At 34.1% G+C, this 23,129-nt stretch overlaps 3 protein-coding genes and 1 pseudogene across 4 annotated transcripts; all 4 read left to right on the top strand.

Moving 5' to 3' along the window:
* Window positions 1–550: 550 nt before the first annotated feature.
* Window positions 551–1,186, top strand: LOC110701465. The gene has a single exon (XM_021879116.1). The coding sequence runs from the start codon at window positions 551–553 to the stop codon at window positions 1,184–1,186; it is 636 nt and encodes a 211-aa protein (XP_021734808.1).
* A 1,249-nt stretch (window positions 1,187–2,435) lies between these two features.
* On the top strand, window positions 2,436–6,748 carry LOC110701518 (putative methyltransferase DDB_G0268948). The gene is made up of 2 exons (XM_021879156.1): window positions 2,436–3,545; window positions 5,934–6,748. Exons 1-2 carry the CDS (start codon window positions 3,375–3,377, stop codon window positions 6,564–6,566), a joined length of 804 nt encoding a protein of 267 aa, XP_021734848.1. The 5' UTR covers window positions 2,436–3,374; the 3' UTR covers window positions 6,567–6,748.
* Window positions 6,749–7,986: 1,238 nt separating this feature from the next.
* Window positions 7,987–9,716, top strand: LOC110701464 (annotated as a pseudogene).
* A 4,388-nt stretch (window positions 9,717–14,104) lies between these two features.
* On the top strand, window positions 14,105–23,129 carry LOC110701275 (probable LRR receptor-like serine/threonine-protein kinase At5g63710). 2 transcript variants are annotated; one of them, XM_021878897.1, is made up of 11 exons: window positions 14,105–14,940; window positions 15,479–15,607; window positions 19,144–19,186; window positions 19,273–19,344; window positions 20,267–20,410; window positions 20,496–20,561; window positions 20,936–21,006; window positions 21,095–21,238; window positions 21,467–21,808; window positions 21,905–22,299; window positions 22,496–23,129. In XM_021878897.1, exons 1-11 carry the CDS (start codon window positions 14,928–14,930, stop codon window positions 22,811–22,813), a joined length of 1,737 nt encoding a protein of 578 aa, XP_021734589.1. In that variant the 5' UTR covers window positions 14,105–14,927; the 3' UTR covers window positions 22,814–23,129. The 2 variants fall into 2 exon arrangements, with proteins under 2 accessions (XP_021734589.1, XP_021734588.1); XM_021878896.1 differs by having other exon boundaries at window positions 19,054–19,186.

Here is a 23,129-nt window from a genome sequence, read left to right as displayed (position 1 = left end):
CCAAATAGGCCTGCTCCCGAACCATTAGTTTCCTCTTACGAATATGACCAAAAACGACTTTATTTCCACCTCTAATGTTGGAAATATAGTGGATTGGGCCTAGTAAGGATAGTGGGCTTATTGAAGCTTATCTAATTGGTGGTTATTATCCAATTAATAAAATTTAAAAATTGGAAACTGGAAACTGCTGTGCTGTGTGATGACCCCATGATGACAAATAAAATAGTTGGCAAAAACTCAAAAACTGATGTTTAATCAAGGCATAAGTCAACAAGCTTTGGTTGGATTGATTTGCTAATCTCTTAATGATCACACCAATTTCTGCCCATATCGTGTTGCCATGTACCCCCATCAACCTCCATTCCATTAAATTATTCATTTTTCCTTCTCTTTCTCCCCCTTTCCTCCCCATTTTCCCTTTGTTTCATACTCTGTACAATGACATTGTTGTTGAGCAGATGGGACATGGAATACCTAGAGATGTAGCTTTTATTTTCCACCCCCTGTCCTAAAGTCTGATTCTTCTTGTCGTAATCCTCGAAATCTTCCAATGGCAATATCAGAGGATTCGAAGGCCGGGATTTGTTATATATGGGTCATCTCTTCCCTTCTTTTGATCTTCACAGTCTCAGGTGCAGTCTTCTTGGTGCTGTACATGATCCAGCCTGCATACCTGGATACTTCTTTGTACCCCGTTATTGGCGGGTCTCTAGTTTGCTTCCCTTGGTTCTTTTGGTTCCTCACATTGGTTTATCGGATTGTTTCTCGTGCTTGTGGGTTTAGGATGTCTTGTTTTGGTTCCTCTGGTGCTGATGATCACCCTGATGATGCTGTTCCTTCTGGTGTGTCTGCTAGGAATAGTAACGGGGATGGTGTTAGTCCTATTCCAATTGTTAGTACAAGTATTAGTAATGGTGTCGTCGATGGTGGAAATGGTAGCAATGTTGATTTAGAAAATGGGAGTGGGAACGAGAATGTAAACAGAGCATCTGGGGTGGTTGTACAGCCAGGAAGTCCTAGACGGGTTCATTTTGGAGGGGTAGTAGTTTTAGGTGAGGATGATGGAGGTGTCCCTGAAATCCAGGAAAGTCCTAAATCATTGTCGTCGTTGTCATCATCTTCTTCTTCTCCATTGACGGACAGCAATGAGAGCGAAAAACCTCTGAAATTATACATGGCTTCTTGATCTAGGAAGCTTAAAGAACGATAATTTCATGTTATTGATCATCTGGTTAAAGATCCACTTACATTTTGTGAAAGAAGATGCAACAATCACATGATTCACATCTTCTGAGTTGGCAAGATTTTCTAGTCAAATCAAAGAAGGGAAAATTTGCTGTCAAATTTTACAAAAAAGGAGCATTGGATTTAGCACAATTGAGGGGTGGGAAGAAAGGAAAATTTTGACTCAGAATTTACAAAAAAAACATACTTCATTGTATACAAGATTAAATTTATACTTCATTGTATATAGATTTGTAAGATGATAGTCACTTTGGCTAATCACATCCATCTACTTGTTTGTATCAGTAGATTTGTATTCCGTAAGAGAGATTCATATACTTGACTACCCGAAAGGTAGTACGAACTCTATATTTTGATTAGGGTAATATACGAGTATTTTGTTATTGCATTAGGTATTTTGTTCATGTTAATTTCTGTAAATTTTCTAGACTCGTTAGCACTCTGTGTTGCCCTCATATTAGTTTTACGGCTAAAGAAAGGAGCGATTTTTCGAATTAGAAATCTCAATTTTAAATATGGAGTGATGTTATGGAGTGATTTTTTTAAAAGGGAAATCATCAAAGGAGATATGAAATTGAAAATAATTTTTGAACTCAAATCTAGATTCCAGAAATTTAGCCAGTCTTCCAAGTTCGAACACAAGTGCGTGTGATTTTACTTGCAATCATATTGAAGTTCATGGTTTATGAGAATGTGAAACAACCGACACAATTTCAAACATTTTTATATTTTGGTAAAATATGTCAATGTCACAGTAGCTCATAAAAAAAAAAAAAAAAAAAAAAACGACTATACAAGTATTAATTGTATTATTGCCTTAGTAAAACATACGAAGTATTTGTTTTGGTTGTTTTGTTTTTTTTTAACCTTTATCCCATTCTTTTTGTTTGTCTTATACTCTCTCCGTCCCTTGTTAATAGTTTTTTATGGCTAATTTTTAGTTCCAATTTGATAGTTCCATTTGCTTTTTTCAAGTATCATTAATATCAATTTTTTACCAAAATTTTCTCCAATTTGCAACAATATTTGTACAAATTTAACTTTCTCATGTAAATTTTGTTTTTCCTCATACTTTTATTACTTTATCTCTCTACTTTTTTGCATATTCAATGTAAATTTACGAACTTTTACTACTTTTATTTATGTTTATTAATTTCCGTGAAAAATGTCCATAAGTGATTATCAATAAGGGACGGAGGGAGTATATCTTTTTGTACAGTTTTCAAATGTATATATTTTAACATTTGTTTCTTATTGTGAAAATATTTTAAAATTGATATTTTAAAGAAAACAAGGTTTCTCCAAGATATTATTTTGAGGAACCACATATTATGAGAATTCACCTTCAAAGAAACAATAATTATAAACACATGCCTTCTCACACCTATAATAAAAATTTCATTCTCACATTTCAAACCCTGTGTTGAAACTTGAAAAGATTAAATAAAAACACTTGATGATCTCATTGTTAATGTCATACACATTTCTTCCACAACCTCCTAACCATACTATTTAATTTCATACTCAATTACCACTTATCGACAAACAGAAAAAAAAATAAGGGTCTTTCTCTTCAACTTAGAGCATGTTCTATTCAGCTTAGAGCTTGTTCAGTTCAGTTCATTCAGTTTCGTTCCTAATTTCCTTTTCTCATAAAATATTCAGTTCAGTTCAGTTTAGTTCAGTAAATTAGAACAGGCCCTAAAGTTCAACAAGTCGTATTCTATCATTTCATGTCCCAATTAGTTCAGTTCCTAATTTCCTTCTCTAAAAATCAATTCATTTCAGCTCTATTCAGTTCAGTTCAATTCAATTCAACTCCAATCAGTTCAGTTCAGTAAATCAGAACAGAACCTAAAGTTCAACAAGTTGTATTCTATCCTTTCATGTCCCAAAAAAAAAAAAATCCATAGTAATTTAGAAAATATAATTAATTTTTTCCAAAAATAAAAAATAAAAAAATAGAACGGTTGCCATAAATAAAATAAAAGATAAAGTGACGTCAACTCTAGCTGAGAAAGTCAACGATTTAAGCATTCCCACTTCGTATATAAATTCTTGTACTAGTTCACTAGTTGTATAAACAACATAAACCTTAAAAAAAAACAAAAATCAGTAGAAAAAAGGGAATGGCAGGGTTATTTGACAAGCAAGCAGATTTGTATGTACAAGGAAGGCCAAATTACCCAAAAGAATGGTATTCTTTGTTGGCTGATCGCACTTCTCACCATTCTTTGGCTTGGGATGTTGGTACCGGCAATGGTCAAGCTGCTTTCTCTATAATGTCTCTCTTTCTCTATGTTACATTCTTTTTTTTACACGTATATTACTACAGAACTTTTTTGGTGCAGCAGGTCACACCGTGTGGCCTGCTGCCAAGTCAGTAATAATAACGGATTCTGACACGCGCATAACGGGGTTATTATTCACGTGCATAACGGGGTTACTGGTTTTGTCAGGATTACTTGTATTTTTCAGAGTTACTTGTATTTTTTTTTTCAAGAGTTACTTGTAATTTTTTTTTTTTCAGGGGTTACTTGTATTTTTTTTTTTCAGGTGTTACTTGTATTTTTTTTTTAGAAGTTACTTGTATTTTTTTTTTCAGGGGTTACTTGTATTTTTTTTTTCAGGAGTTAATTGTATGGATTAGTTATTCAAGGGTTACTTGTATTTTTTTTTTTCAGGAGTTACTTATATTTTTTTTTCAAGGGTACTTTTTTTTTAGGGGTTACTTGTATGGGTTAATTCAAGGGTTACTTGTATGAGTTACTTATTCAAGAGTTAGTTATATGAGTTACTTCAAAGGTTACTTGTATGAATTACTTATTCAATGGTTACTTATTACTTATTCAAGGGTTGGTTTCAAAAAAAAAAAAGGGTTGCTTGTAGGCCCATACCAAACCAGTAACACCCTACAAGTAACCCCCGACCAAAACCAGTAACACCCTACAAGTAACCCCCGACCAAAACCAGTAACACCCTACAAGTAACCCCCGACCAAAATCAATATCACCCTACAAGTAACCCCTGACTAAACCAGTAACACCCTACAAGTAATCTAACCCCTGACCAAAACCAGTAACACCCTACAAGTAACCCCTAACCAAAATCAGTAACACCCTACAAGTAACCCCTGACCAAACCAGTAACACCCTACAAGTAACTTAACCCCTGACCAAAACCAGTAACACCCTACAAGTAACCTCTGACCAAAACCAGTAACACCCTACAAGTAACCCCTGACCAAACCAATAACACCCTACATGTAATCCCTGACCAAACCAGTAACACCCTACAAGTAACCCCTGAGCAAACTAGTAACACCCTACAATTTTTGACGTAGAATGTTCGATTTGAGATTCTACGAAGAAAAGGAGCTCAAATTTCATTGGTACTCATCGATTTCACTACTTCAAATGTTGTTCATGATCTTAAGGATAATTAATCACAAATTTTCACAACAATTTGACACCCAATTTCTACAATTTCGGGCTTTAATTATAGCAATTTGGCAAAGAGGAAAGAGAAAATGGGTAGAGAAGAGATATGGTTGTTGGTGATGTGTGGTTTGGCTTAAAGAAGAAGTTAAGAAAAGAGGAGAGAGAAAATGGGTGGAGTAGAGATATGGTTGTTGGTGATGTATGATTTGGCTTGGAGAAGAAGCTAAGAAAAAATGAGAGAGAAGAGTTGTGGTATTTTAAAAATAATAAAAGATAAAAATTGTGGCTGGCCACATGATATTACTATAGTTGGGTCTGTCTAATTCGTGTTAAATTTTACTTGTAACGGTTATGGTGTAGTCGTGATTTAATCTGTTGCGTATTGCATTCATTTTCCTTGATTCTTATGGTGTAGATAAGTAGATCTAGGATTGTTATAAATTATTCTTAAATTAAATTAGTAAGGTAAGATGACGAGAATCCCAAATATTAGGCATGCATGTCTTTAGCGAGGCATTAGCTAATTGTCATTTGTCAAGTAGTCAAGTAACTTCAATGCATGTCTTAATAAATATTTTTTATTTTAATACAATGTGCGTCCAATTTCATTTACATGTTCTTTGCTTTATAATCATTTTCCTTAATATTTGTGTAATTAGTAGATGTTAAGTTTAGCTATTCAAAAAAAAAAAAAAAAAAAAAAAAAGTAGATGTGAAGTTTAGACGAAAACGAATGTACTCTGGTTGTAATTGGAGAGCTTTGTGGGGTCAAATTCTATTAGACTTTGGGTGAGAATCCCTTACCTTGTGACCTTATCCCCCAATTCAGTGAGAGGTTTCAGTTCATTAGAACCATTTCTTTTTATCTAAAATACGGAGTAACATTTATAGTTTAAAATTTTTCAATAATTAGCTTGTATAATTAGACAATTAGGCCCTGTTTGATTCACCTTAGTTTTGCTGAACTGAAATTATTTTTACTGAACTGAACTTAATTTTACTGAATTGAAATTATTTTTACTGAACTTAAATTATTTTTACTAAATTTCTATTATAATTCTTCTTTAAGAAAACTGAATTTTACTGAACTGAAATTATTTTTACTGAAATGAAATTAATTTTACTGAACTGAACTTATTTTTACTGAACTGAAATTATTTATTTTTTTAAGGTGAAGAGAACAGGGCCTTACAACTGAAATTAAGGTGAGGTTACTTAATTAAGCTTTACTTTTTACCATTTGTGAAGGTTGCCGAATATTACAATCAAGTGATAGCAACAGACATAAGTGAACCCCAAATCAATCGGGCCATCCATCATCCTCGGGTCAAGTACATTCACACACCAACCTCTTTAAGTAACAATGACCTCATCTCCTTAATTGGACCGGAAGGCTCAGTCGATTTAATCACGGTAGCCCAAGCGGTCCATTGGTTCGATCTTCCTAACTTTTACTCTATAGTGGACCGGTTACTAAAAAAACGTGGAGGAATATTCGCAGTTTGGGGTTACAAGGACGTCACAGTGAGCCCCGCATTTGATCCGATTATGAAAGAGTTTCATAACACAACCCTACCATATTGGGACCCGAAGCTACGATACGTGTTAGATGGGTATAAAACGCTGCCGTTTCCCTTTGAAGATGTTGGGCTAGGGAGTGAGGGGCGTCCTATGGAATTGGACATACCTAAAATGATGTCGTTTGAGGGGTACTTGGTGATGTTGAAGTCTTGGTCAGCTGTTACAACGGCTAAAGAAAAAGGGGTGGATTTGTTGAATGAGAGTGTTGTTAATGACTTAATGACTGCATGGGGTGGGTCCCATCTGGTTAAACCTGTGGTTTGTAAGGTTTTTATGATTGCTGGCAAAGTTCGGGGTTAATTTCAAATCCGTAAATCTTATGGTACAAACTGTTACAACACTAATACAGAGTTCGTATAATGTTTTAGTGTTGTAAAAAATAAGCTTGTTCTTTTAGAGTGTTTTACGAGCATTATTGCACTTAACAAAAAATGTGAATGTTTGGCAAATTAGGATCTGTTTAAATTTACTTAATTTCAGTTCAGTTCACTTCAGCTCTAATCAATTCAGTTCAGCTCCAATCAGTTCAGTTCAGTTCAACTCCTAATTTCTCTCTCTCATAAAATATTCATTTTAGCTCAGTTCAGTTCAGTTCAGCTCCAATCAGTTCAGTTCAATAAATGTAAACAGGCTCTTAGTTTTTTTTGTTTTTTGTTTTTTTTTTTTTTTTTTTTTTTTTTTTGAGAAAGAAAATTAGTAGTTAAAGTAGCTTTTAATGGTGATTCGAGAGTGAGGGATAGCTCAAGTGGTTAGAGCTTCCTTCCCGATTCCAGGTGTTCTTGGGATCGATTCTTACCCTCGCCCTTGTGGCTCTCTAAACACCAAAATTAGCTTTTAGTGGTGGAGATTAGTTTTTATGAAAAGTTATAAACATTATCTTTTGAAATTAGATGTAGCTGTTGAAAATTTAATACTACATCTGTTACATATTATTTGCAACGATTAGACATTTTTCCTCTCTACTTTATGTCAAATTGTTGCAAATAATATATAACGGAGGTAGTATACAGTTTTAAAAATAAAATATTGATTTTTATATATAACAGCTAGTTAACCGCTACTTTACTGTACACTTATACCTAATTAATCTATCTTCACAGTTAATAGCTAACAACTATCTTTACAACTATACTTTTCCAAACACCCCATAAACATGCATTCTCAGTTTCTCACACCTATGATAAAACTTCCCTTCTCACATTTCAAACGCTTTGTTGGAAAGATTAAATAAATACAAGTAAAAACACTTGATGATCTCACTGTTAATGTCATACACATTTCTTCCACAACCTTCTAACCATACTATTTCATACTCAAATTCCATTTATTTATGGACAAATATAAATAATGGTAAAACACTAAAACTTTCTAAACTAGAGAAAAAAAAAAATAAGGCCAACAATTAAAAGGGTTGATAGACGTGACGTGTACTTGTGTAGTCATGTTATTAACATCGTATTCTACCCTTCCATGTCCGAAAAACATAAAAAATCCATACTCCGTAATTAGTAATTTTGGAAAATATAATAAATTCTATCCAATATAAACAAAATAATTAAAACGGTTGCCATAAATAAAATAAAAGATAAAGTAACGTGGATAAATCTCCACCGTTGAGATCAACTCTAGCTGATAAAGTCAACGATTGTCCCACTTCGTATATAAGTACTTGTAGTAGTTGTATATAACAGCATAAACCTTAAGAAAACAAAATTGAAAAAAAAAAGGAAAGAAAGAAAAAAATGGCAGGGTATGGTATTCTTTGTTGGCTGATCGCACTTCTCACCATTCTTTGGCTTGGGATGTTGGCACTGGCAATGGTCAAGCTGCTATCTCTGTAATGTCTCTCTTTCTCTTTCTTTTTTCTCTATGTTACATTTTTTTTACTTGTATTTTACTATGGTTGGGTCTGTCTAATTCGTGTTAGATCGTATTTGTAAGGGATATGAGTCGTATAGGGTTATGATGTAGTCGGGTTTTAATCTATTGCGTATTACATTCGTTTTCTTGATTCTTATGGTTTAGATCTAGGATTGTTATAAATTGTTGTTGAATTAAATTAGTAAGATATGATACCGAAAAATTAGGCACGTCTTTATTGAGGCATTGGCTGATCGTCATTTGTCAAGTCTCAAGTACCTTCAATGCATATTTTTTTTATTTTATTTTTTTTTTTTAAAAAAAAAATTTATACAATGTATGTCCAATTTCATTTACATGTTCTTTCCTATAATCCAATTCCTTAATATTCGTGTAATTAGTAGATGTTAGTATTAAATGAAAACGGATGTACTCCGTTTGTAATTGGAGAGGTTTGCGGGATCAAATTCTATTAGAGACACTTTGGGTGGGAATTCGTAACCCTTGTGACCTTGTCCCCCAATTCAGTGAGAGATTTCGGCTTGTTAAGACCCTTCTATTTTATCTAAATAACATTAATAGTTTCAATTTTTTTGATTATCAGCTTGTATAATTAGACAATTTCAACTTCATTAAGAACAAGCTTTTTAATTACCTCCTTTTACCATTTGTGAAGGTTGCCGAATATTACAATCAAGTGATAGCAACAGACATAAGTGAACCCCAAATCAACCGGGCCATCCAGCATCCTCGGGTCAAGTACATCCACACACCAACCTCTTTAAGTAACAATGACCTCATCTCCTTAATTGGACCGGAAGGCTCAATCGATTTAATCACTGTAGCCCAAGCGGTCCATTGGTTCGATCTTCCTAACTTTTACTCTATAGTGAACCGGTTACTAAGAAAACCTGGAGGAATATTCGCGGTTTGGTGTTATAATGATGTAGCAGTGAGCCCCACATTCGATCCAATTATGAACCGATTTCATAAGACGACCCTACCATATTGGGACCCGAAGATTCAATACGTGTTAGATGGGTATAAAACGCTGCCGTTTCCCTTTGAAGATGTTGGGCTAGGGAGTGAGGGGCGTCCAATGGAATTGGACATACCTAAAACGATGTCGTTTGAGGGGTTCTTGGGGATGTTGAAGTCTTGGTCAGCTATTACAACGGCTAAAGAAAAAGGGGTGGATTTGTTGAATGAGAGTGTGGTTAATGACTAAATGACTGCATGGGGTGGGTCCAAGTTGGTAAAACCTGTGGTTTACAAGGCTTTCATGATTGCTGGCAAACTTCGGGCTAATTTCTTATCCGTAAATCTTATGGTGAAATCGTTGTACTGACAACTGGTACAACACTAATACATAGTCCGTATAGTGTTTTAGTATAATAGAAAATAAGCTTGTTCTTTCATAGAGTGTATTACGAGCATTATTGTACTTTCTTATATCTTGAATAACATGCACTTCATCAATTCTACCTAGGAAACTAAATAAAAAACAGCGCGTTTCTGGTGCGGCTGGCCGCACGGTGTGGTAAGGTGCTATATCAGTAACCCCCTGACTGACCTAGTAACCCCTAACCTAGTAACCCCAAATAACCCCTAATAGACCTAGTAGCCCCAAGTAACCCCTAACCTAGTAACTCCAAGTAACCCCTAACCGACCAAGTAACTCATCCAGTAACCCCCCAAGTAATCCTATCACTTAAATAATCTCCCAAGTAGCCCCCCAAGTAACCCCTCAAGTAAACCCCACTTAAATAATCTCCCAAGTAGCCCCTAGTAACCCCTTCAAGTAACCTCACTTAAGTAACCCCTTCAAGTAACCCATCTAGTAACCCCTTAACCCTTGACCTACCCATCTAGTAACCCCCGACCTAGTAGCCCTTGACCCACCACCACCCCCAAAACGCCACTAGCTCCACCCCAATACGCCATGCCATCACCACCATGCGTCGAACCCACAAACAAACATAGATCTAACCGGACCCACAACCAAATTGTTAATAAATAAATAAATAAATAAATTAAATTGAACAAATACCTTTAAAATTAATAATAGACTTCGAATTTCACTTCAAATATGGTTAAAAAGGCCAAATTCGACCATGAAAACTATAGATCTAGAGTTTTTATGGCCGATTTTGGCCTTAAAAACACTACTCATGAAACCACCAAAATCCACCACCACCCACAAACGAACCACCACCACCCACGCCACCTGCTCGTTGCCGTCTTTGTGTTCGTCGTCGTCGAAGGTTTTTGAAACTCCAAACCAACCCATCGAAAATAATAGCTAGCATTGAATTGGTTTGGCCAATTATTATTTACAGTAAGAAGACTGTTGAATTGGTAGATTTTTTTAAAAAAAATAATAATAAATTGTGGTTGGCCGAACAGTGTGGTCAGCCACATATAAAACTTTGTGAATAACAATAATTAGACCTAGTCTTGACTCATGTAGGAAACAAGTAAATATGAGTTATGCCGATTTTGGGCCTTTTGGCGGACTGTGCTCCACCTGGATCGCGGTTCCAAGGCCGAAGGAGAATCCATTGGTGATGGGCTTGACTAGATCCGATTCATGCCTGAGCCTACTACCTACATGGGTGAAAAATAAACAATTAGATAAATAAGTATTAAATACATTTGTCTTCAAAAAAGTATTAAATACATTAATAATAAAATAAAAACTAAATTTTTACAAATTAACAGAAGATTATTCTAGAAGATGAGGACACTAGACAAATTGATAGAAGATTGTTTTAAGAGTGTTTATATTGCCATGCTAAACATGCAAATTTATTCGTACAATTATATTATTTTCTGATAAGAACATATATTGTTTTAATTTTATCATAAACTAAAATAAAATAAAGGTAAAAGACAGAAAATATACTTCGTATTAGAGTAAAGTATTAAGGACCAACTAATAATGAAAGTTTTTTCCGTTCAAAAAAAATAAAATAAATAAAATTATGAAAGTTTTCGTTTAAAGATAATTGAATAAAAAAAAAACACGTTTAAAATAAAAAGTAAAGATGTTTTTTAGCAAATATTATTATTATTATCCTGAATTCCTGATTCTCACAATGTAAATCTTTTTATTGGATATAGTTTTTTTAGCGTCATGTTTCATGTCTATTATGTTTTTTATTGGGTTATTACTACAACTACAACAGGTAGCTTAATTGTCAAGTTTATAGAATTTTCCGTATTTAAGGATAATTTTACTCATTTTACAATGTGCTATAATTCCATCCTTAGATTAAATTAATTAACCAACTTTATATCAACGGATAAATATGTTTATTCTCTTATATTAAAAAAAAAAAAAAACATTTACCGATTATTCTCTTCCTCTATAAATATGTGTTCTGACCATAAGAAAAACATATTGTTGTACATAATATACATACACGTCATAACTCTCTTGCTAGCATGGCTATTACTAAACAAGATCTACTCTATCAAGATGATGGTTTTGACCCTGCAAACTACTATTTTTCGGATTTTGAAAGGTTTGGAGAAACATCATTAGTAACTAATTATTCACCTTCGTCCGAATCTAATTTTCTAGACGAACCATTATGCGTCCCTAACGATTGTTTATGGGATTTACCAACATATAACCCGACTAAACTCGAAAAATCGATAACACTGCCTAGTTTTCAAGACGAAAACATGTTTTTGTCCTTCCCTTTACAAGAGCAAAGCGATTTCTTATTCTCATCTCCATCCTTTTCCATATCGCCCAAGTCATCCAATAGGTTTAGTAATGATGAAACTAATTATATTAAGAAAAAAACTACGAAGAGGATTGAGCTTTTGTTTTTATCAAAATTTCCTAGAAAACCAAGAAGTAAAGGTTTTAGATTCAAAAGATGGCCCAAAAATAGAACTTCATGGGGCGGTCTTCCCTATTATAATAAGCTCGATGAAGTTATACTAGAATTAATATCAGTCCTAAGCAAACAACCTCGAAGTTGCTTTCATTGTCAAGCTACGAAAACTCCACAATGGCGTGAAGGGCCTATGGGGCGAGGAACATTGTGTAATGCTTGTGGAGTTCGGTTTAAAAAAGCCGGTACGTTACTGCCTCAATATCGGCCGGTTGCAAGCCCGTCTTTTAATAGGGTGCTACATTCAAATTATCACAAGAAAGTGGTTAGCATGAGCACCACCAAGGAACAGTTTAGTTGAAAATTTGAAATCTAAAAATTGTATTTTTTTTAATTTTATATATTTATTTATTTATTTATTTATTTATTTATTACCATAATAATAACACATTCTAATTTATTATTTTGATTAGTTTTTATGTATAATAGATTAATAGTATATACATTCTAATTTATTCTTTTAATTAATAAATTATGATAAATTTGTTTGGTTGAGAAGTGAGGTTTTAATTCATGGGATTTTACCTATTTATCATAGATAAACACATCCGTAATTTATGGGGATTTCATGAATTTTGACAATAAGTAGTTGAAATTAGAGGTGTCAAAACCGAACCGACCCGAAAAATATTATCCGTTTTAAACTGTAACCGATCCAATTTGATCCGAGAAAATTAAGATCTAAACCCGATCTATAACCGAACCGAGCTCGACCCGAATCCGAACTTGACCCGATTTGAACTTAATCCGACACCGATTTGATTCGAACTGAACACAACCCGAATCCGATTTGACCCGACCTGAACTTTAATCGAACCGATTTTATCCGACCCGAGCTTAACCCGATCCGAAATTGACCCGAAAAATAACTGATCTAATCCGATCTGTTTTGACCCGAACTGATATCAACCCGACCCGATTTTAACTCGATTTGATTTTTACCCGACCACAATTAATCATCAACTTTTTTATTCCAATTTTTATACTACTATACTACTATATTTACTTGACAGATCAACCTTATCTTAATCAAACCGAACTTGATCGAATCGAACTCATCCGAACCGAAATCAACCCGACACAAATCCATCCGACCCGAAATAACCGGTTAAACCCGTTTTGAACAGTTTGGTTGAAAATTTGAACTCTAAAAATTGTATTTTTTTTTTTTACCATAATAACAAACACATTCTAATTTATTATTCTGATTAGTTTTTATGATAATACGAGTAGCATATACATTCTAATTTATTCTTTTTGTATTGGATTTTTTTATTGGCTAATTAATTAAATTTTTTTTTGAAGACGGCTAATTAATTAATTATGATAAATTTGTTTGGTTGACAAGTGAGGTTTTAATTCATATGATTTTACCTATCTACTATAGAGGGACATAGCCGTAATTTATGGGATTTTATTTCCTTAATTATGAAGTTGTAATTCATGGATTTTATTTCATGAATTTTGACAATATGTAGTTGAAATTTTCATGAATTTTAATTGACATAGAAAGTAACCAAACAATTATACAAGTTAAAGTGTCATGATTCTCCGTATTTTCTATTTTATTTAGGCAACCATACAAGGCCTTTAATTATTACTCGTCCTATGTAACTATGTACAACCATACAGGTGACAATTTTGGCTATTTTGCCATAAAAATAAGACCAAGTTTGGCAAGTTATGTATAGTCCTGACGTCCTGTTCGTCAACCCACACAAAAGCGCTAACCATTTTTTAAATTTGCAAAGTGATTATATATACTGATATACGTACATATATTACCCAGAATTCCAGATTACAGTGTAAACCCACAAAATCAGTGCAAATTGCTTCGACTCCCACAATTTGCATCCAAGTTCGGACACCAAAATGGAGCTCAGCTAAGTTGGCACTAATTTTATCTGAAGATTTGATTGTATTGTTATAAATCCAATAATCCGTATAGAATAAAGGTTTAATCTTTATAATCTTGGAGATGTTTGAAGCATGCCCAGATATTCAGTTTTGGAATTTAGCTAGAAAATGGCTGTTGATTTGGTATGCCCACCACCTGTTTGATCTTATTCCTCAGTGAATCTTCATATATTTGCTTAATTAACTAATGGTGTCGCTGGAAATCTAGTAAAGGAGTATGTATGATTATGGGGAAATACGTCTACGTTAATATTCGATATTAATCAATCTCAAACACATGAACAATAAAACTTAAAACTGAATTAGATAGTGGTTTTGAGTTTGTTGGTTTTTGTTTATATGTGATATTCATGAGATTGATCGGTATCGGATATTATCTTAGACTTTGTTCGTGTCTCGTATGATCACATCAAGTTATCATCAAGGCGAAGCTTGTTTTTTGCTTGAATGTTCTTGTGGTGATCACAGCATAATCATCAGTGCTAAAACTTTTTAAAGGCAAAACTTTTATATAGAGGGAAATAAAGAAGATGTGTAAAGAAGAAGCTCAATTAAAATGCACTAGCTAAGGAATTGAATAAGACTAGTACTAATAAATAAATTAAAAGTAAAGACAGCATTTTTGAGTGGGTTTCATATTCATATTCTTGGCCACCAATAATCCAATTAGTCTTCTAGTGAGTGAGTGCTGCCATATCATATGCCTTTGTGATTTCTCTCTCTTTATTAGGGTGACTTTACAGTCTCCTAGATTGGTACATAACACAAACACTTGCCTAATTTAATCTTTTTCATACAAACTTTTGTTTAAATAAAAGATTTCTTACTTTGATTTTGGTATGATATGTGGGTCCCTTGCACTATCCCATAATCATTTTTTCATCATCATCATCATTCTCATATAGTCATATTCACTTATTATTGATCATGGTTGCCTATTTCTTCTTCTGTTGTTTGGTGAGAGGTTTCAAGAGTCATGGCTGGACCAAGTAAGTTAATCCTTTTTTCTATTACGTTATAATCATATGTTTTGTCTACATCACTGCCCTTTGTAGCTCGTTGTATACCAACAAATCTATATGTTTCTTCTGATTTTGCTGTACTTGCTCCTCTGAGTCATACTGTAATTGTGGGTTCTGCTTGTTCTGGGAAGATATCAGTGTGTTTATTATAGTGTCTGTCTTTCAATTCATTAAGCAGTTGTATTTTATGTAGTCCCCCTGAACTTTAACTGAATTGATTTATTTAGAATAAGATATTTATGCACTTTCTACTTTGGACAAGTTGCCTTATGTTGATCAAACTGTTATTAAATTGCAATTCTAGTAGCAGACAAGAATTTAGTCTTAACATTTGCTCATCATTCTTTTACTTTAATATATCTCATCTATGTATGTTCCTGTTCTACAACTGATTGTGTAGCTCTGCATAATAGCCTGTTTAAGTCTTCTGTTGGTGGTACAAATGATTCCGCCTTGTACTCTCTGGCCTACTGAACCTGAAGAAACTCTGTTTGATTGTTTTCAGACAAACGAGGGAGTTGTCGATTCAATATATATGTTTCTAAGCACATTTTGACAAGGATTGTACTTAACTGCTTCTTTTTCGTCTTGCTGCTAAGAAATGGTTCTCCAACTTCAGCTCCTGATGTTGAAGGTATGTGTCGACAACTTTTCCTTGTATCTATTCTATGTGTGACTTGGGGATTTAGAATAGTCGTATTATTGGCTTCTTTACTAAATCATTCAAAGGATATTTGGAGCTATCAATTTTATTGCTCCATAAGATCAGAAAATTTTGACAATCATCACTGATAATAATCTTTGGTATTAATCGTTTCCCCACATCAACGATGGATGCACTTGTTTACTAAGTCTATGCCCCTTGTTTGTCTGAACTTTAGAAACATTAAGTCAGTAATACATCTTTAAAAAGTTAGCTAAAATCCTTTTTCTCAAACCAGCTTTTTTTGTTAAGCATCTCACAGATTCCATTTTGACTGCTTAGTGATCCTTTATATTTCAGTGGTTGACAGGTTGGCAATACAGATCACTACTTTCTTGTATATTGTTATTGCTTATTTAGTTATGTGTCTTCCTATTACTCACCAAATGGAAAAGATATGCTTAAAGATAGGAGGAATTCATTCTCTATGAATGCTGCTTAGACATTCTTTGGATATTGTTCATTGTCAATAACTAATTTTACTATAATCAAGTTGTTATTTAGATCAAAAAACTAAGCAATAAGAAACTTAAAGCAAGTAGAAAGATGATGGATGCAAGAGAGATATTACCAAAAATCCTCCAAGATCTAATATAGGAGGTGAAAGACCTCAACCCCTAAGGGGGTTTTGATTTTCAAAACTCACTAGGCTAACAACTCTATTAAAATTTATAACACTGTGCTTGGATAGCGAGACTAGAGGAAAAAAAGAAAAGAAGAGAAAAGGAGGGATGCATCATCCTTTGTTTGGATATATAAGGGGATGGGAAGGATCTGTTTTCCTTCCTCTTTTAACAAAACCAAATCCCTCGAAACATTGGAGTAATATGGAAGGAAAATGGAAAGTCACTTTTTCCCTCCCCTCACCTCTTTCCCTTCCCTCTTTTTCCTTACCCTCCTCTTCCCTTCACTATTGTTATCAAAACATAGTCAAGTAACTGGATCCTTTATTGAGCTTCTATATCAACTCATGTTTCCAACTATTCCCTCTTATAATGGCAGCTAGCGAAGCTTATCATACACATAGGAAGTTACTCAAATTCTTGCATGTATTCATCAAACCCTTACAAAATCTCCATGACAAGAGTTCACTCAAATCCCTAAACAACTCTCAAATCATATAATCTAATAAGTATGTTTTTTCTAATATTTTGAACACATAAACTAGTGAGGAACTTGGAGTGTTTGGTTGGGCTTTTGGAATGGAATAAAATCCTTCCAATGTTTGGTTGAACATTATTTTGCTACGGATTCTCATACTTTCTCCATTTCTTTTTAGTTGCTATACTTTCTTATATTGAAAATTGTTAATTAGTTGTAACACTTTTCATTTTTTACATTTCTTTGTCTCTATCACCTCCTACCCTCTTATTTTTCTCTGTAGTTCTCACCTCTTAAAAAATTGTATAGCAGACCGTGAAAATAAAAGTGTAGCAACCAAAATAAACGAAGGAAGTACTAGGTATCTAACTCCAGTATAACTCCTTACAATCCCATACCTACCTCCACCCCTAAGATTCTAAATCCATTCTAATATCACACCAACCAAGTTTGGCAAAGTATGGGGTTCCCAATCCATACCACCATGGTATGGATTCTCAATCCATTTCATTCCAATATCACGCCCTAAGATTCTAAATCCATTCCCAATCACACCAAACAAGTTTGGCAAGAATATGGGATACCCAATCCATACCACCAATTTTTTGAACCAAACGACGCCTAAAGGGAATTGACTAATACAAATATGTCTTTTGTATTGCTAAGAATATTTTGGAACGACAACTAAAGTCATACACCTTTGCAATGAATGAAAATGTTTTTTTTTTAATGGGGGTGCTTCAAAGCCAAACACACTTACCCTATAATTTCTATACACAAGTATTACAAATTAAATGTACAAAATCTTTTTTTTTAAGCAAAACAGTTAAAAACAAAAAATAAAAGATATTAAAATCCGAAGGATATCTCGAATGGTTCAATGAAAACTAGCTGATGGAGCGAAAATCAGCTAGATAAATTATAGATAACGAAAAGGATGCGGAATTCAAAATAAAAGATAAAAGATAAGATAGCTAAGAATAGAAATTGATCTTAACTTATCCAAATTAAATGCATAATTTTTTATATATATCATTTTTGTATATTTGTTGTGATATTTTAATGTTTTGTTTTGGATTTTTTTTTCAATTTTTCTATCTCATTTATTTTAGTAAAAAATAAGAAAAATCACAATTTTTTTTTTATGTGATCTGCTATACCGTGTGGCGGTGGTTATCGGAGTTATTAAATCATAGTTATTCGAGAGACTCGATCAAGGGTTACTTGAGGGGTTCAGATAGGGGTTACTTGATGGATTCACTCGGTTAAAGTTTACTTGAGGGGTTCACTCGGTTAGGGGTTACTCGAGTTACTCGGTCAAAGGTTAATCATAAAAGTGATATTAAAATTCTCTAACTAACCACCCAAAATTTTTTTATTTTAAATTACCACCCCTTAATTTAATTAAATACTCAGATTACCACCCAAATTGAAAATTCGGTGGAAATCTGTCATGTGGGCCCCAGCCAACGGCTAAAAACGGCTAGTTTTTGCCTTCTAATTGTTTTCCCTGCCCGATTTTTCCTATAAATCATTTCCCCTAACTCAATTAGCCATCCCATCTTCCACAAATTGGAGCTCATTTGTAACAACAAACGCATCCCTAACAGCTAACAGCGACAAAATTCATTTCGCTTCAGGTAATAAAAATTAGGGTTCTTGTGTCATTTTCATTGGGGAATTAGGGTTCTTGTGACATTTTAATTAGGGGAATTTGGGGCTTATTTTTTTTTTTTTGGGCTTAATTAATTAGGGTTCTGCAGACGAATTAATTGATTTATTTAGGTAATTAGGTTGTCTAGTAGTATTGAATTAGGGTTTCCGTTAAAGTTTGTGATTGATTTTGAATTAACGTTGCTGAAATTGTATAGTTACAAATTGTTGGCACTTTTAGGGTTGATTGGAACATAATTGCTTACCTCTTTTGACGTCATTGCACTAAGCTTAGAAAATTAGGGTTCTAATTTAATGAGGTGTTCAAAATTATGGAGAAAAGGGGATTTTGCAGAGAATTGAAGGAGTAAATTGAATGAAGAATAGGGTAGGTTGAGAAAATTAAATGAGAAAGAGAATGAAGTCGAAAAAAAAAAAAAGAGGAAAATAACTTTTGCAGGGCCCACATGACAGATTTCCACCGGATTTTCAATTTGGGTGCTAATCTATAAAATAAAAAAAGTTTTGGGTGGTTAGTTAGATTATGGTTATATTTTTGGGTGGTAATTTAAAAAATTTCCAAATTCTAAAGATTATTGAGTAATGTTTTTTCCATTTTTTAGGTGAAGCTTTGATTGATCTGTTGAAGATTTTGAATAATTCCAATCATAAGATTACAGGTTGGAATGACTTTTATGTAACTCCTTGTTCAGGCTGGTCTCGTGTCACTTGTTTAAGTGGACATGTCACATTCTTGTAAGTTTTTTTGTAACCTTTAATTTAATCTTTATGGTAATATGAACCAAAACTTATGATGAGATGTTGGCCTTATTTTCATGCAGGAGCCTTAGTTCAAATGGATTTACTGGAACTTTATCTCCTGATATATGTAAACTCAAGTTCTTGGATAGCTTGTAAGGAAATTTTGTTTATTTTATATTTTTTTTATATCCATATCAAATCTACAATTGTCAATTTATATGATAGATCGAATTTATCAATTCTACCACTAACACCAATATTTATAGTTGAGGAAGGAGGTTGAAAGAAATTATTAGAAGATCCTAGAACACCCTTCATCATTCTTATAGCCATAATATTTTAGAATTTTCATGAACCAATTTTTTCAATTTCAAGAATGATCCTAGAACTCCCTTCATCATTCCTGTAGCCATCATATTCTAGAATTTTCATAAACCATATCTTCTACTTACTTTCAATTTCAAGAATTCTCTAGAGTGTTTTAAGTAACTTGCATGATACAAGTTGGTAGAGAAGTTTAGATAGTGCATAAGTACTAAACTTGCATGAGTTTTCTATAACCTCCTAGAATACGCACAAATAATCCACCTTTACAATAGCCCCAAAAAATTTTGGGCCACACCCAACAAAAGTAATTTAAAAGACTTATCTTAGAATTATTGTCAAGAATCTAAATGTGAAGAACAAAAGGAACAGAGGGAGTACTAGACAGTAGCATTTCCACGATAAGATTCATCTTGAATTTTTTTTTTTTTTTTTGGACAACTCTTGAATTAAATTTTTAATATACTATGAAGGTTGAGATTGAGGACCGACATTACCAAAACTTGTAATGACTATGTCAGATTGGCTGTATGTACTTACTTCTAGGTTCTGTGTTGCTTCCTGGGCCTTGGCTGTATGATGGATTCTGTTTTCTGTTTTCCCTTGATGTAGTTTATGTTTGGTCCTAGCACTTTTATATTATCCTGTCGACTGCTTTCTCCCAACTGTTTTAATGACAATACAGTGGTTCATGATTGCATGAACGTATGCTGGACATTGTGTCTCATATTATAGCGTTTGACCCTACAGGGAATTGCAGGATAATAGCTTGTCAGGTGAACTACCTGATTGTTTGAGCAGCTTGCTGAACTTGCAGACTCTGGATCTCTCCCACAATAGGTTTTCTGGTACTATACCAAGTAGCTGGGCACAGCTCAACAATCTTAAGCATCTGTAATCCCCGGCTCATTAGTTAAAGTATAACTGTTCCTTGTAGCCTATAAGACAAACTTCCTCACTGTTGGCTTTCTCTATACAGGGATCTTTCAGAAAATGAATTAAGTGGCACAATCCCTTTGCAACTCTATTCAGCTCGAGCATTCAAGTAAATACTTAAATAAAACTTGGTCTTTTTTTTTTTTTTTTTTTGGGTAAGGTTTTAACTTTTTTACATGATTGTATAGCCATACAGAGATGAGTATCCATTTGGTTATTCAATTTGTTGTTCTTTTCAGTAATTTGACACTAAGAAACTATTGAGTATGAATTCTGTAGGCAGCTAATTGCTCCCATTTTTAACTTCTGCCACTGCCTGAGGAAATTCTCTTATTTTCAAGTTTCTCCTTTCTCCAGTTCTTTCAGGAATTTGTTGTGCTTTAAGGCACGTTGCATGGGTTTTATTATTCTAGGTTTGGGCTACTCAGAGCTACATGCTCTACAGTCTACACTAAGTCACTAACTTTCATTCTATGTATTCAGTTTTACAGGAACAAAACTTGAATGTGGTACCAGATTTAGGAAACCTTGTGATTCAGGCTCTTCTCTAAAAGGTATAATCTCGTGAATAAGCATTCATTCCCTTATAGTTGCTTATTTATGCATGTATCTAACGTTACAAAACTTACAATGTATCTCTAGTTGTAACCAGAAAATCAAAAGTCGAACTTGTTATGATTGCTGCTAGCTGTGGTGCATTCTTCCTTTTGTTATTGGGGGCAGCCTTCACATATCGACGACAGCAACTGCTAAAAATAAAAAATGAAGTATTTGTAGATGTTGCAGGTATATCACTCTACTTAACTATCTGCTATCATACATCAATCTGATATTTCTTCCATGTATCCTTAGCTGTATTTATGAATCCAAATTTCTGAATTTAAGTTATATGGGCTTAATGTCATGGGAGCAAAATTTTCATTATAGACTTTAGCAGCCTATAAATTTCAGTTCATTATAGGGCTGCCTTTTTGAATTTAAAATTAAGATATTCTCTCTTTCTTAAACTCCTAGGTGAAGATGAGGGTAAATTCTCCTTTGGCCAAGTGAAAAGGTTTTCATGGCGTGAGATTCAGATTGCATCCAACAATTTTAATGAAAGTAACATCATTGGCCAAGGAGGCTTTGGGAAGGTTTACAAAGGCAAATTGATGGATAATACTGAGGTGGCTGTGAAACGCCTTACAGACTATCATAATCCAGGTGGAGAGGCTGCATTTCTGAGGGAGGTCCAGTTAATAAGTGTTGCCGTTCATAAAAATCTCTTGCGGTTGATTGGATTTTGTACAACAGCATCGGAGAGAATCCTTGTTTACCCATACATGAAAAATCTCAGTGTTGCTTATCAATTGAGAGGTGGTTATCTTTTTCTGCAAGTACAATATTCTTTACTGTGTTTAGTATTTCCAGCTTTACTTTAAAGCAAAAATGAAAATATTTTTTTCCTGGTAGACTTGAAGCCTGGCGAGGAAGGCTTAGACTGGCCAAGGAGAAAAAAGATAGCTTTTGGGACAGCTCATGGCCTGGAATATCTGCACGAGCATTGCAATCCTAAGATCATACACCGTGACCTCAAGGCTGCAAATATTCTTTTAGATGATAATTTTGAAGCCGTACTTGGGGATTTTGGGCTTGCAAAATTAGTGGATGCAAAACTAACTCATGTTACTACTCAAGTACGAGGAACTATGGGTCACATTGCTCCTGAATATTTATCCACAGGGAAATCCTCAGAAAAGACCGATGTATTTGGATATGGTATAACCCTGTTAGAACTCATGACAGGGCAGCGTGCCATAGACTTATCCCGCCTTGAAGAAGAAGAAGATGTGATATTGGTTGATCATGTAAGTTCTTTTCCTTGTTTTCTTTTTAGGGAACATTCTGATCCCACGTATGATCATTGCCAAAGACGACAGGTTGACAGCTTTCTGTTAATTTTTTTTTTCTTGCCCTTGTCTGAATTCCAAAGCTGTATTTCTTTTCTTGAACAATAATTGTTCAGTCTGTAAGTCGTTAATGGTTTGGTCAAATGCCCTTTAGATCAAGAAGTTATTAAGGGAAAAGAGGCTCCATGATATAGTGGACAGCAACTTGACAGCCTATGATCCTAATGAAGTTGAAAGGATAGTCAAGGTAGCATTGCTCTGCACTCAAAATGCACCAGAGGATCGTCCGAGGATGGCAGAAGTGGTGAAGATGTTGCAAGGAGTAGGCTTAAATGAGAGGTGGGCCGAGTGGGAGACACTTGAAGAAGCGAGAAATCAAGAGTTGCAGTTAACTCTCATGAAGCATCGGCTTGCTTGGATGGATGAATCGATGGATGATCAGGAAGCCATGCAATTATCAGCAGCAAGATGATTATTAGCCCTTGAAATTTCCTGTTGCATGATTAATTATTTTCCAAACTGTATTTTCCTTGATCTTTTCTCCTCTGAGAAATGCTTAACTAGGCAATAGTACATAGCCATGCTTTAGTGTGTAGTGTATGAAATTTGCGCATAGAAAAGAAACTTCAAGTGTGCCATACTACTATATCTGCTGAAACTTTCACAACTATAGGATAACTAATTATATTTTATTTTGTACAGTATTATTATAAGTTTGTATGAACAATGTATCTACTTAATATTGTAAAGAGTTTTCTTGAATGTATGCACATCCGTTTTTTTTCTCT

This window comes from Chenopodium quinoa, unplaced genomic scaffold (assembly GCF_001683475.1).
Source record: "Chenopodium quinoa cultivar QQ74 unplaced genomic scaffold, ASM168347v1, whole genome shotgun sequence".
NCBI classification, from domain to species: Eukaryota; Viridiplantae; Streptophyta; class Magnoliopsida; order Caryophyllales; family Amaranthaceae; genus Chenopodium; species Chenopodium quinoa.
The sequence above is the reverse complement of the archived record's forward strand: the minus strand, read 5'-3'. Positions and strand labels throughout refer to the sequence as shown.